At 44.5% G+C, this 12,463-nt stretch overlaps 1 protein-coding gene across 1 annotated transcript in view; it reads right to left on the reverse strand.

Moving 5' to 3' along the window:
- Window positions 1-2,765: 2,765 nt before the first annotated feature.
- tgfbr1b (transforming growth factor, beta receptor 1 b) overlaps window positions 2,766-12,463 on the reverse strand; it is a 42,477-nt gene continuing 32,779 nt past the window's right edge. The window contains exons 7-9 of the mRNA XM_053859047.1: window positions 9,789-9,913; window positions 9,489-9,619; window positions 2,766-7,546 (exon numbers count right to left, since the gene is read on the reverse strand). Of these exons, the coding sequence (XP_053715022.1) occupies window positions 7,421-7,546; window positions 9,489-9,619; window positions 9,789-9,913 (382 nt within the window). The 3' untranslated portion in view covers window positions 2,766-7,420. The remainder of the gene's footprint in view (window positions 7,547-9,488; window positions 9,620-9,788; window positions 9,914-12,463) is intronic.

Consider the following 12,463-nt stretch of genomic DNA (forward strand, 5'->3'; position numbering starts at 1 on the left):
GAGGAGATGAGTGCACGGGCTGCTGGCAGGTCGAGCGCTCCATTTGTGCCTCTCTCCGGAAGTTCAAGACAACAAATGAGCGCTCGGAATTCTCAGCCTCTCTTACCACCGCCACAGACGAGGTCACATCCTTGTGAGGACGCATTTGTTGGGGGGGGTTCTGCAGGCAATTAGGTCGTTTTAAATCATCTCATGGCAGTTCAATGAGGTTGTGTAACAGCTGGGACACAATGAGACGATGGAGGACGTCGAAGGACCGTGGAAGCATTGGACCCAAGTGCCTGCCTCATGCTGCAGCTTATTTAAGATTTTGGATTCTCTTCACCAGGTTTTGTCCAGGCAACACAGAAATGAAACTTTTGTGTTTGTATTCTGGGTCTAAAATGGGCGTGAATAGGTTTAGACAGATCCATTGATCGCCCCAAACACAATGCCTCTGAGAACAATGGTAGAAATGCGAGACGGGAAGGGAGATTTATGTGCCTCTCTTCTCCCCACGTGATCACGGAGCATGAACAGCTCATTTAGGTTTTACCATCTGAGAAGTGGGAGTGACTTTATGAAGGGAATTCTTAAGAATACAGACTAGATCCAGGCTCTCGCTCAGGAGGAAACCAAACTCCAGACCGAGAGGTCGGTGAGTCCATCTGCTAAATCGTGAGGGTCACGACCGTCTCAGTTGTGTCCCTGGACCTCCACAACTTCATGTTCGAAGGAGTCCATGCTGGAGTCATGATTGTCATATAATACTTTACCCAATTTGCCCCTCTAACTTGCTCATGTAACTACAGGCAAATAAACCACCAAAGACAGAGAATGTGCTTCTGTCAGTCATTACCTTAAAAGCAGGAAGCGATCATGATTCAGCAGCATTTCCATGCTTCACACCAGGCCAGTAAAAACATGTTGTATTCCAAGGGACCCCAAAACCGCAGTCAGACCTGTCTGGCCCTGACTCCAGACCGACATATGACTCGCTCTCGCCTTCCCCCTCCCCTCGGACTCAGTCAACACCATCCTCATAACCAAGGTCATAATAACTCACGAAAACAAGAGATAGAAATAAGCAAGCAATTTTTGCTTGCTGAAATAAAAAACAGATACTGAAATAAGCGTAAATAAACTAATAAAAGGAATTACAGTATTACGGTTCGGCTGGTTTTGCTTCAGGGTCAGTCAGCCGCGGCGTGTCCAGGTCCGTGACTTCACATGTGTTCACGCCGACTAGTGCCATGGAGGAAGTTAGAAGGTAGTTCTTTCTTTTGTTTTTATTTGCGACCTGTTTCAATTGTAAATCTTGTTCTAATATACCATATACACGAGAAAACTGACCCACCCAAACGAATAGAAATGAATTTTCAAACACTAAAAGTAATTAAAACTATCGAACCAACTCTAAAAACTAATTAAAACCTCGAAACAGACTTTTTTAAAAATTCTGAACTCAATAAAAAATAAGGAAAACTCCCACCACCTCTGTGACCCCAGTTTCAGTTCGGTGGTGGGGTCAGGACTGCAGACTGTTGCCATACCACCAGATCTGGTTCCTGGCTCCAGGGGTCCCACGCTCGCCTTTCTTTAGTTCAGCTTTTTATGTCTACATTCATCTTTGCACAACATTGCATTTATTTCCACCTTTGTTTCACCTTCTATTTGAAAAGCAAGTTTGTTTGTTTTCAATTCAATTGTGCATCTTGGTTGCCAATACACAGAAAATTTTATTTTAAGAGTCAAAGTAACACTTGAGTCTAGGTGGTCCTTATCTGAATAGGTTCACGACAGTATTGAAGGGGTAAACCAGTGTCCTAAATTTTCAAAGGCCACCAGATGGCGCTGTCTGCTGTAAAACCACTCATTTCTAATGAAACAATCGCATCTAAACAAACAGCGCCATCTAGTGGCCTCTGAAAATGAGGACACCGTTTCATCAACCCAGCAGTACTGTTTCATGATACCTCATCTACCCAGCACTAGCACTAGCACTGTCGTTCTTGTCCCAACTGAAGTGCAACCCGCCTTTCACTTGTTTTTTTTTTCTTCTTAAATCAGATCAGAATGAGCTCATTAATACAACGTTATACTGACGTCACTGGGAGACAACCAGTAACAATCATGAGTGCTGTAAATCATGTGCCAAACTCAAGCCCCAGGACCCAAATCCAGCCCAGCAAGTCACATTGAGTTTTCCCCAAAACATGAGGAAAACTGGACCACTGAAAAAACTGCTCAAAGATGTTGCCCCATTCTGCTGAATCTATTATTTCCAGTGACAGTCAGTGACTTGGGTGGGTGGACAGGTGTGACCCGGGAGGCAGCCCAGGTTGGGGTGCGCTGGAGGACTTGCAGTGGCAAGATGAGGGAGGCCAAGTTAAACACTGGGAGAGCAATTGAGAGAATTACTGCACCGCTTCCCTGAGCTCAAGTGGAGCACGAGCTGTTTTGGAAACACAAAACTGCAACACTTGAAAACCTTTTCTGGGGGTGGGCCAGCCTCACCCCGACTCTACCTCCAGCGGCCCACATGTAAACCTGAGTTTAAAATTGCACGTCAAATATGCTAAGCAAGTTGAATCCTCAGCCCGAGATCTGTTGGGCAGCCCAGTCCATGAAATACAGACAAACGTTTGTAGTGAAACTTCAATTATTTATTCACACTTTTCTACACCAGCTATGAAGTTAACAGAAGTGTCAGGCTAGTTCCTATGCTGTCGTCATTCATCTCCACTCGTATATAAAAAAAGAGTCAAGATTATTGTATTTAAAAAAAAAAAAAAAAAAAAAAAGTCGTGGAGAGGCGTGGCGGCTTTTCAGTCCGTTACTTCCACATCCCGCCTTGCTCGCCTCTGTCTTTTTTTCTTTTTTTTCTTTGTAGTTAAACCAAACAACATATCGAACAAGGCATTTGTAGCAGAGCTCTGAAGGGGCGCAGACATTTGTAAAGCGCTTCGACTGTACAGCTCACGCAGATCACAACCAACAGGTCATACACAGAGCATTTGCAAAAGAGGACCAGCATACTGCTTGGGTACAACACAAACACAGTACAATGTCATTTGACAAAAAACATGTTGAAGAAAAATAACTATTTTAAGCATTTCATAGAAATTAAAGAGAAAGATCATTGCAAATTTGAAGTAAACAAATTGAAAATCTATTTACAGTGAGGTAAAAACACATTGGTCTTTTTTCTTTTAAAAAGGAGGTATTTTCTTTTACATTAAATGACCTTTTTTAATATGTTAATTTAACCTTTTTAAGAGACTTTTGGATGACGACGGTAAAGCAGAGAATGCAGACACACCATCACATGCAGTCTTGTCATCGGAAAAGTAAAAGACGTCTCGTCCAACTTAGGCACCAAATGAAACATGATAAAGCTTTCTGCTACTCTTGATGCCACAAAAGGTTCACTGCAGCGCCACCTGGAGAGAGAGAAACGCTGCCCTTCCACGACCCAAACGTGGCCACGGCGAACACTGCGGCACAACCCCTGATGGCTGAGTCGACACAGATCTCATCACAGTGTCTGGATCCTGATAGCATAACTGGCGGCTGTTCACCCTGAATCGGAGGCCGAGCCTCCGTTCTAATTTGCATAACTAGTTACGCGGATTTGTGCTCGGGTTGAGGGGCCGATACATTCACAGCTGCTGATGTTTCTCAGTGCAAGCCAGAGAGAGAGAGAGCTGCTGGCAGAGTCGACCTTTGCTCGGTTACGCTGGTCCTCTCTCGGCGCGGTGTCTGGCTCAGAGATGAGTGAGGATGCATATACGGCCAGATCTCTTGGTTTCTGTTGGAACTACTGCCAAAAAAGCGGGACCTGGGCCGCACTAGAGCGTGTGTATAACCACTTCAGAGCCAAGGCAGCGATCGAGAAGTCCAGTCATGAGCGTGGCAGGAAAGGATGGCACTGATAGAAACGCTACTGTAGAGGCCTCTCCTGCATTCTGCAAACACAGCTCTGCTTGAAACAAACATGCTCCTCCACCTCTCCCGGAAATACTTGTACGCAACTCAGCGATTTCAGTAATGGATTCCACAAACTACTGTATGTGGAAGTAAAGATCTTGGGATGTCGACGCAAGGAAAGAAAGGTCGCGCAGTATCGATCCCTTAATGGGGGGGAGAGCAGCTCCAGCATGTCGACAGGTACGTGGAGTCTGGAGGAATACACCCAACAGCTAGGAGGCTATTGAGGCCAGGAGGCACAGGGGAGGAGGCGTTTGAAAGCAAAAAAAGAAGCAGTCAATATAGAAGTCAAAGAGGAAGGCGCCCCTCCAAACGACATCATCGCGAGTGGCCAGGGAAAAGACCCAGAGTCTCGCAGAAGACAACTTTCAGGCAACAGCGAGGTGTCAATCCTCTGCCTTCCGCAAGGATCCTTCACCCTCAGCTAGCGGCATGTTTGTTTCAAGCAAGACTTGCGACTGGAAAAGGCTAACACAAGGGCTGCGCTCGTCTAGAAGTGGTTGCAGTGAAGTCTCCCCCTTGTGGCTGGCAGATCACTAACCCAAACATGGAATGAGAAGAAAAAGAAAAAGGCAAAGAACTCGTCGTTGTATCAAGACCACATGAGAGAAATAGCTCGGAAACATCTGTACATTTAAGTCATCTTGCTTTTGGACAAGAAGAGTACAAGGCTGCTGGTGAGTTTAAGACAGAATGAAGGTCGAGGCGGACCCGAGGTGCTGCTGAGTTGAGTTTTTTGTGGTTGTTCTAGTCCCAGAGAATGAGGTTGCTGATGAGACGAACAGACGAGCCTGTTTCGCGTACCCCCATATGCCCAGCAGGACTTTGATATCGAGCAATTTTAGAGTTTGACACCAAAAGCGAACCTCATGAAGCTGCAAAGTTTCACCACTTCTTCGAACATTTTTTTACATCTTATTCAGTCACCGGCTTTTCAATTCAAGAGCATCGGTAATACTTTAATACTTTCTACAAATGTTAGGAAAACATTCTCTCCGTATTTACAAGGCTTCATATGTCACTTCTAGCATAGGTTGGTTAATTCACATGGTCAGAGCTTCCCAGAGAGTGGATCACATAGAACATTCTACATTTTGAGCTGAATTTATCCCTGATGACATCATTTCCCGAGACTTGTTCACCACGTGTCGATAAATCTGTGATATTGCTGAAGAGTTGTGATGGCTCGCTGCGGCGTTAATCACAACCTTTGAAGGATGAAACAAAAAAAAACGATCGACAAGAAGAGGTGCGGCACGACAAGCAGATGCTCGGAGGTGGATCGGCGCAGCGCTGTGAAATCGATGCGGCGCGAGCGAGCGCACACCCCGGCAGCTGCGGCGGCCGCTGAAGCGAACGCTGACAAATTACGAGTCGATCCTTCAGCATGGAGCACAGAGCTCTCAGATTTAGTTCAGCTTGATATGTGGCATCGAAACATGGCACAGAACGATCAGATTCAGGCAATCGGCGGATTTTCACATCCAGCGGCAGCTCTCACCTTCTCAACGATAGCTAGGTGGACGACCAGATAGCAGCACATCAATACATCATGTAACCATAGCGACATACAGGACAGATTCACTGACGAAAACTGCCACGAGGGGAGGGGGGAGGAACACGATTGGCCTGGTGGTTATTGCTTAATAATCACATTAAGCCGCGAAATTATTGAAGGAAATGACCAACAGCTTTGTTTCAGTCTTGTTTGAAATGCCGGCAGTTCAGTGAGATCAACACGTATGGCGAGATTGGCAACAAGAAAAAACACTTCAATTCAACATTAATACGGCGTACACATACTTCTGTGTACACACACCAACATCATATATACAATAGAAACTTTAGATAACCACTAGTTAATAAAGCAAATGAGACAGGGAGACATGATATCAAATATTATGTTGGTCCCTTAAGGCTTGCTAAGCTGAAATGACAAAAACTTTTTTTTTTTTTGTAACGCTTGTTTGTCATCGTGTGTTTTACATACATGTACATTCTAGTAGAAAAAAAAACAGTAGCCACAAAGAATAAGGAGAGAATCCACAAGTGGAACGACCTATGGCTTAGTAGACATCAGCTTGCTAGAATTAAATAAATGTACCTCACCGCTTGTTTTTTGTTGTTGATTATCCTACAGAGAAGGAAACACTTTGTCAAAATGTTGCTGCACAGATTAAAAAATAAAGTAAAATCCGCAAAAGTTGAATGTATGGAATCAGTCTGCGTGTGTCTCTTCTTGAAAAGTGCCATGAGCCAGAGTGGCATTTTTTTTTCTGAGGTTCTGAAGCTCCAGTGGAGAATGTGGGTGGGGTGGGGGGTGGTGGGTGAAATGGCACCAGAGTGTGGGCTGGGTTGTCGCTGAGGTGCAGGGTGTCTCTTCTTGCTCTCCTGGACCCACTGGCTTGGGTGTGCATAGTTTGAGCGTGGGTGCGCTCGGTGGGGCTCGGCGGACACGCGCCTGCACGCTCAGGGCTGCATACTCGGGAAAAAACAAACGCACCCCACAGCAGCGAACATGAGAGGCGTTCGGTTTTAAAGCACTGGCACTTTCCTGCAACAGCTGGCTTGGAAGGCATGATGGCAGCTGATCGGTGTTAGATCTTGCGGTTTGCTTTAGCCGGATATAGAAAATAAACACACATCTACTGTATATTGCATATGTTGCAGCATGTTTGCTAAAAAAAATGACTGAGGTCATCATGTCCAGTTCAGTTTAGCGAGAGAAAAAACAAAAAACAAAAAGTCCCCTGCCACCGGACAGAAATGCAATAAATTAATGGGACTTGTCCAGATCCCTGATGATGCAACAGGAGGTGGTGAACAGTCTAAGAAATCAGGTGAGATGAGATTTAACCAGATCACCAGCGTGACTGCGACGCTACTCTGGAGTAGGGCTGCAGCTTGCAACACCGCCGTTGGTCCACAGACTCTGCAGCCAGTCCACTTCTACATGAAAGCGAATTGCTTCGGTGCTAACAAGCTAATCTCAGGTGATTTTAGTATCTCTCTGTGGGTGTGTTTTGTGACCTTTGAACTGCTACCGGCGTCGTCTTGTCCAGATTAAAAGCCTTTTGTAATGCTAACCTTTTAGCACGAATCAGCTCACAGCCCTACGAGAGTGGTGCACAGAGGAGCAGGGGACGGTGAGGAACCCTTTCCTCCACATCAGAACCATCTCCTGCTCCCTCACCTGCCTCGCCACACATACACACCGGTTCAGTTCTGTAAGCACCTCACCACTCCGTCCCCTTAAAGTGGACTTCAATATAAAGCAAGAGGAGCCATGGTCCCCCTCTCTCTTCCAAATTAGCAGGGGGCGAGGGGTAAATGAAGAATGAAAACTGCACATGGCGTAATGCTAACAATACGGATGCCCGTCAAAGGTTTGTGTGTGTGTGTGTGAGTATGTGTGTGTGTGTGTGTGTGTGCGCGAGTTTTTTGGTGACGTCTACATTTTGATTCCCTCCTGTTGGCTAAGTTGAGACAGGGTCTTCTTGATCCGGAGCGCCGTGAGCCGAGCAGCACCACTGGCATACCAGCACTCCCTCATGATCTTGGCCATCACACGTAAAGCCTGTGGGAGAGAGAGAGGGAGGGAGGGAGGGACGGAGAGAGAGAGGGAGCCAGACACTTGATCAGACTGTGGAAGGTTAACATTGTAGAAAACAAACAGGTTGTGATTAGAGCAGAAATAACACTGTTTTCCACTGGGGCCAATCCAGAGTGACTTCATTAAAAATGTAACTTGCCTGTGAGGCAGAAGCGAATACATGACAGAAGCTAGTTAAATCCATGTGCTCTTCCAACTGCTCTAGTTCCTTGCAACAGCCACAATAGAGAAATCACGCCTCCAGCTGATTCAGAACTCAGCAGCAAGGCTTCTAACTGGCCTGAACATCACTTCACCGGCTCCCCGTCCACTTTAGAATCCACTTTAAGATTTTGTTGACTACTTTAAATGCCCATCTGGAACAGTGTTCTGAAAGGTGCTGTATGAATAAAACTTCATTATTGTGATACATATCTAACTGTAAAACCCTATTGCCAAGTGCATGTTGTGCGTCTTTCTCACAGCACAACCACATATCAACAATAACAACCATGCCCCACAATGCATTGCGAGACCTGTGCGGGTTGTCAGTCGCTATGCTAGGCTTTTGCCGCTTTGCTTGCACCAACAATTGGAAGAACTTGATTTCTGGATTGGCTGGATCAGAAGCCACATGGGGATTTAATGCCAGAAACTATGAGGCAGGAGACCTGCATCAGAAGCAGGTGAGTTCCTCCCACGACAACTTCAGTCACTTTGATTTAAGTTATGAAAACGCCACTCCCAGTTCTTCAGTGGTACAGAATGTGAATCCAAGTTTCTAATAATGACATTTCTTAGGGTAAGTTTTCATTCTGGCCTTAGTAAAACAACATTTAATACTTGACTGAAATTGAATCAAATCACAATAGCTATACATGCATTTGTGATTTTTTCCCCTCAACTCGTTCCACCTTACAAAGTGACGTCAACAAATAATACAATTTACCTTTAATATTTTGGGTAACAACTGACTCACAAACCAACTAGAGAAGCACTCAGAGAGTGAAAACCTCCGCCAAGAAGCAACACAATCTCCCAATGACAATACTTCAGTATGACCGGGATCATTTCCAAAATGGAGTCACTTGTTCTATGTCCCATTTCACAAAAATTTCATCCAAATGTCATTTTGAAAACAAACAAGGTGTCAAAGACATGACCTCGTTGGAGGAGGTAATAACAGCGAGGCGTTTGTTCACTGTTCACTCCATTGATAATTTAACAAACAAAGTTAAGTTTACATCATGAGGTTAAAAGTTCAATTTCAGTCATGTGACCATCACTAAATCTTGAATATCTGACACTCATCTGTACCAAGCACCGCTCGACCTAATAAACCCAACCATGAACCGGAGTCTCCGCCACGACTTGTATCATCACTGAGAGAACTAAAATGCTTTCAACGCCCTGACAATGAACCCTCAGTTTCAGACTCATTCATCAGAGTGCTTTGCTTCAGCGTTGTAGTGCTGAGATGAGATGGAAGTTTCTGTTCTGGGGGAATGATGGAAAATATTCTGCTCCACAGTAGGAGCTAAAAAAAAAAAAAAGGAGTTCTATAGATTATTTAGAATAGGTCGACATGCCATTATAAAGAGTTGTTTCAAGAGTGTTTTGAATAACAGAACCAAATGCATCTCTTTTAGTCTATGAGGACTTCCAAAAATGTAAATTGTACAGGGAGAAACAAGAAAAATATGATGTGATGGTGACGTCTCCAAACACTTGTGCAGCACTCTATTTGCAGAGGACCTATTTTACTTGCTACTACTATTCTCTTACTGCACAGAGTCACAGTTTTGGATTACAACCGCCAGTCATCTACATTTACACAACATAATGCCTCCTAACATGAGCATGGAAGTCCATTTCATAAATCCAATATTCAGAATCAGCACGGCGTTCCTATTGCTACAGGACTCACCTCACAACTCTGCCAGCGATTAGGAATGTTGGGCCGGAGCTTCTGTTCACACACCACCCGTTTCATCTCCTCCACTGATGGATCTGACTGAACCAGGTCATAGTATGGCAGTTGGTAGTCTTCATGAATGCCTGAGAGGAAATGCAAGGTCAGAATCTCAATCCATCACCTGATTGGGTAATAACAATACGTCTTTTCGTTCTTCTCAGGCACCTTTCATCAATGTCTCCAGCCATTAATCCCAAACAGCTCACTCACTCATTCATTCATTCAATGAACCCAGGCGCTGAGAGTCCTTACCTCCCATCGAGCATCGGCTGGCAATCTCCCAGAAAACCAGGCCCATGGCATAGATGTCTGCTCTCTTGAAGGACTCAAAGTGTTTCATGTTTATTGAGTCATCCAGGACTTCTGGGGCCATGTACCTGAAGGAGATAACAAAAGGTTACGTTTCTGCCTCAGACAAAGACGAGACACGCATGCATCAGTCTGCTGGCTGCTGGCTAAGATTTAACATAAAAAATATTAACACAAAATCTTGGGCGCTTTTTTGGGATGTTTATCAAACTGATATTTTTGCCCAAGCTCTTGACTTTGCGTAAGATTAACACATGTATGCCACTGTAGGCTGCAGCTAGCATTGTCTGCCACAAGTGTGTAGTTTACTTCCCGACCCAACATGTGGCCAAATTCAATATCAGCGCTCTCTCAGTAAGTCAAGGAGGACTCCACCTTTTCAGGAAGGCCTTGGCAAGGATGTACAATGCTCTCAGTCGTCCTCATCCATATGTTGCCGCAGTATTACACCGGTAAATACAGGCAAGGCATATGTACTACAAGACCTTTGTCCAATTTAAGCGCCTCAATTTTCAGGGCACACTTTTTCGGGAAAAAAAAGTCACCTGTTGCTTAATCGTGTGCACAACACTTGCAAGAATGAGAGAGACAGAACCACCACTTCTGGCACATTTCTCCATCGCCTTCCTCCCAGTGGCAACACTCATGAGTGTGTCTTGAGCTGACTCGATCTTGCACGCATCTAACTGTTTCTAAGACGCTGAGAGCACACCCCACATTGAAAGCCATCCTGAGGAAATGGCTCTCTTCTGCTGGTGGAGCTGTATCACCATTCTTCACTTTGGCCTCCACAAGTCAGTGTACAGCGCTCCTGCCCTTCAGCAAGCAGACATCCTTCTCTTAGTGCCACATATTTCAAACACCAGCTGCCATATGCCTTCACCTCAGTTCCACTTTTTCCCATACCACATACAGGCAGCTCAATTCAACTACTGAGCCTTTCAGAGAGAATATTCTGCCATGAAGCTATCATCACTAGTATGCAGAGCTTTAGCCTAAGCATAAACAGAGCATGAGCATTTTTACATGCTGTGAAGTTAAGCCTTCGCCAATCAACCTTCAATACATGTGAACAGCAACTACACAAAACAAAACTTTGCCGTTTCACTCAGCAGTGGTCGATTTTATAAAAAGGTTTTCAAGCAGTAATGTCAGACACTGAAGCTACACTGACAGTATGAAGCGAGTTGTGAAATTATTTTCACCAAGAAATCCTCTAATGTAAAATGGCCTTTCCCACTATTGAGCCACGTGGCTGCTTAAAATTGCGCATTTTCCACCAAAGTAATTTTGATCAGTTGGTTTCTGTCAACAGACCCGTCCTCCCTTGAACACAACCAGCAGTGAGCAGTAATCACAGTAATTACTGCAGCAACTTGATGGAGGAAGCGGGAGGTCAGTGGGTTGGTCGGGTGCTTTGTGCTCTCAAGCACAAATTCATCGAGTCTGCCAGGCAGGTTTAACCAACACGCATCCGGCAGGTTGCCTTTCATTTTTGACCTCGGCAGAATGTCCGAGTCTGTTCTCTTTTTCGAGGCATCATAAACCTTGACATATGCGTCGATCTACCACTGGCACCATTGTGCCACCGTGTGTCACAAGCCAGCCTCAGTTTTGAGGGCAACATGGGTCTTGCAAGCACACCTATTTTCAGCCACATATTAAAACATGCATTTTCTGTCAGGTGTTGGAGGACCTTCCTCCCTACTGACACCTGCCCCTTTTTCATCATGAACCTCATTGGTTGTCTTCCTCTTCTTCATCTTGGTTTGACACCGTCTCACCTTTCTCATACGTAGTCCATCTTCTTCATATCCCACTGATCAGAACGTATTTCTGATATTGTTCTTTCTAGTCCTTCCTGCTGCTGTGCTCTCTTCTGAATTGCAAATTTGTCATGATGTCTTAAACAGCCTCAAACACTCATTGGAATAATGTCTGGATGTGTTTGCAAGAAATGTTACAATGCATTGATATGGGCATTACCAGAATGTAAAGGTGACTACGAAGGATGCTGTTCCTCAACATCAGGGGTGCGCAATTCAATTCCCTAAAGGGCCACATTATATACTATGACTGTCGCAAGCGGGCCGACAGACACAGCCAGAATTATTATGTATTACAAAGGATTTGATGATATATTTTCTGGTAAATATACATTTTATTGTCAACATAGATCATAAATTCTGGAAGATCATTTGAAGTGTGAATATCACGGCTGCAGAATTATGGGTAAAACAGGTAAATAACAATGCAAGGCCATTTTATTCCAGTGTAATTATAATATAAATGGAAATGGAAAAAGGGAAAAAAAAGGCTAAAATACACTCAGTTATTTAACATCTGTATTTTCAAAAACCTAAAAAATAATTAATGGGTTAGACTTTAATTAGTAATATACGTTTGAAAGTTTTGGCTGCGGCATCATGAGGGCCGAGTAAATAAAGATAAAGAACTGCTTGTGGCCCCCGGGCCGTGCCTTGCCCAGGTCTGCTCTACATGCTATTGGACACATCTGAACATGTTTTAAGTTTGTCTTGGCTCCCATAGAGCTACAAAATATTCATCAAGCAACCCGCTATACCACTGATGAAATAACAACAGGTTTAAGTTAAAGT

Source organism: Synchiropus splendidus, chromosome 3, assembly GCF_027744825.2.
Source record: "Synchiropus splendidus isolate RoL2022-P1 chromosome 3, RoL_Sspl_1.0, whole genome shotgun sequence".
Taxonomy (NCBI): Eukaryota; Metazoa; Chordata; class Actinopteri; order Syngnathiformes; family Callionymidae; genus Synchiropus; species Synchiropus splendidus.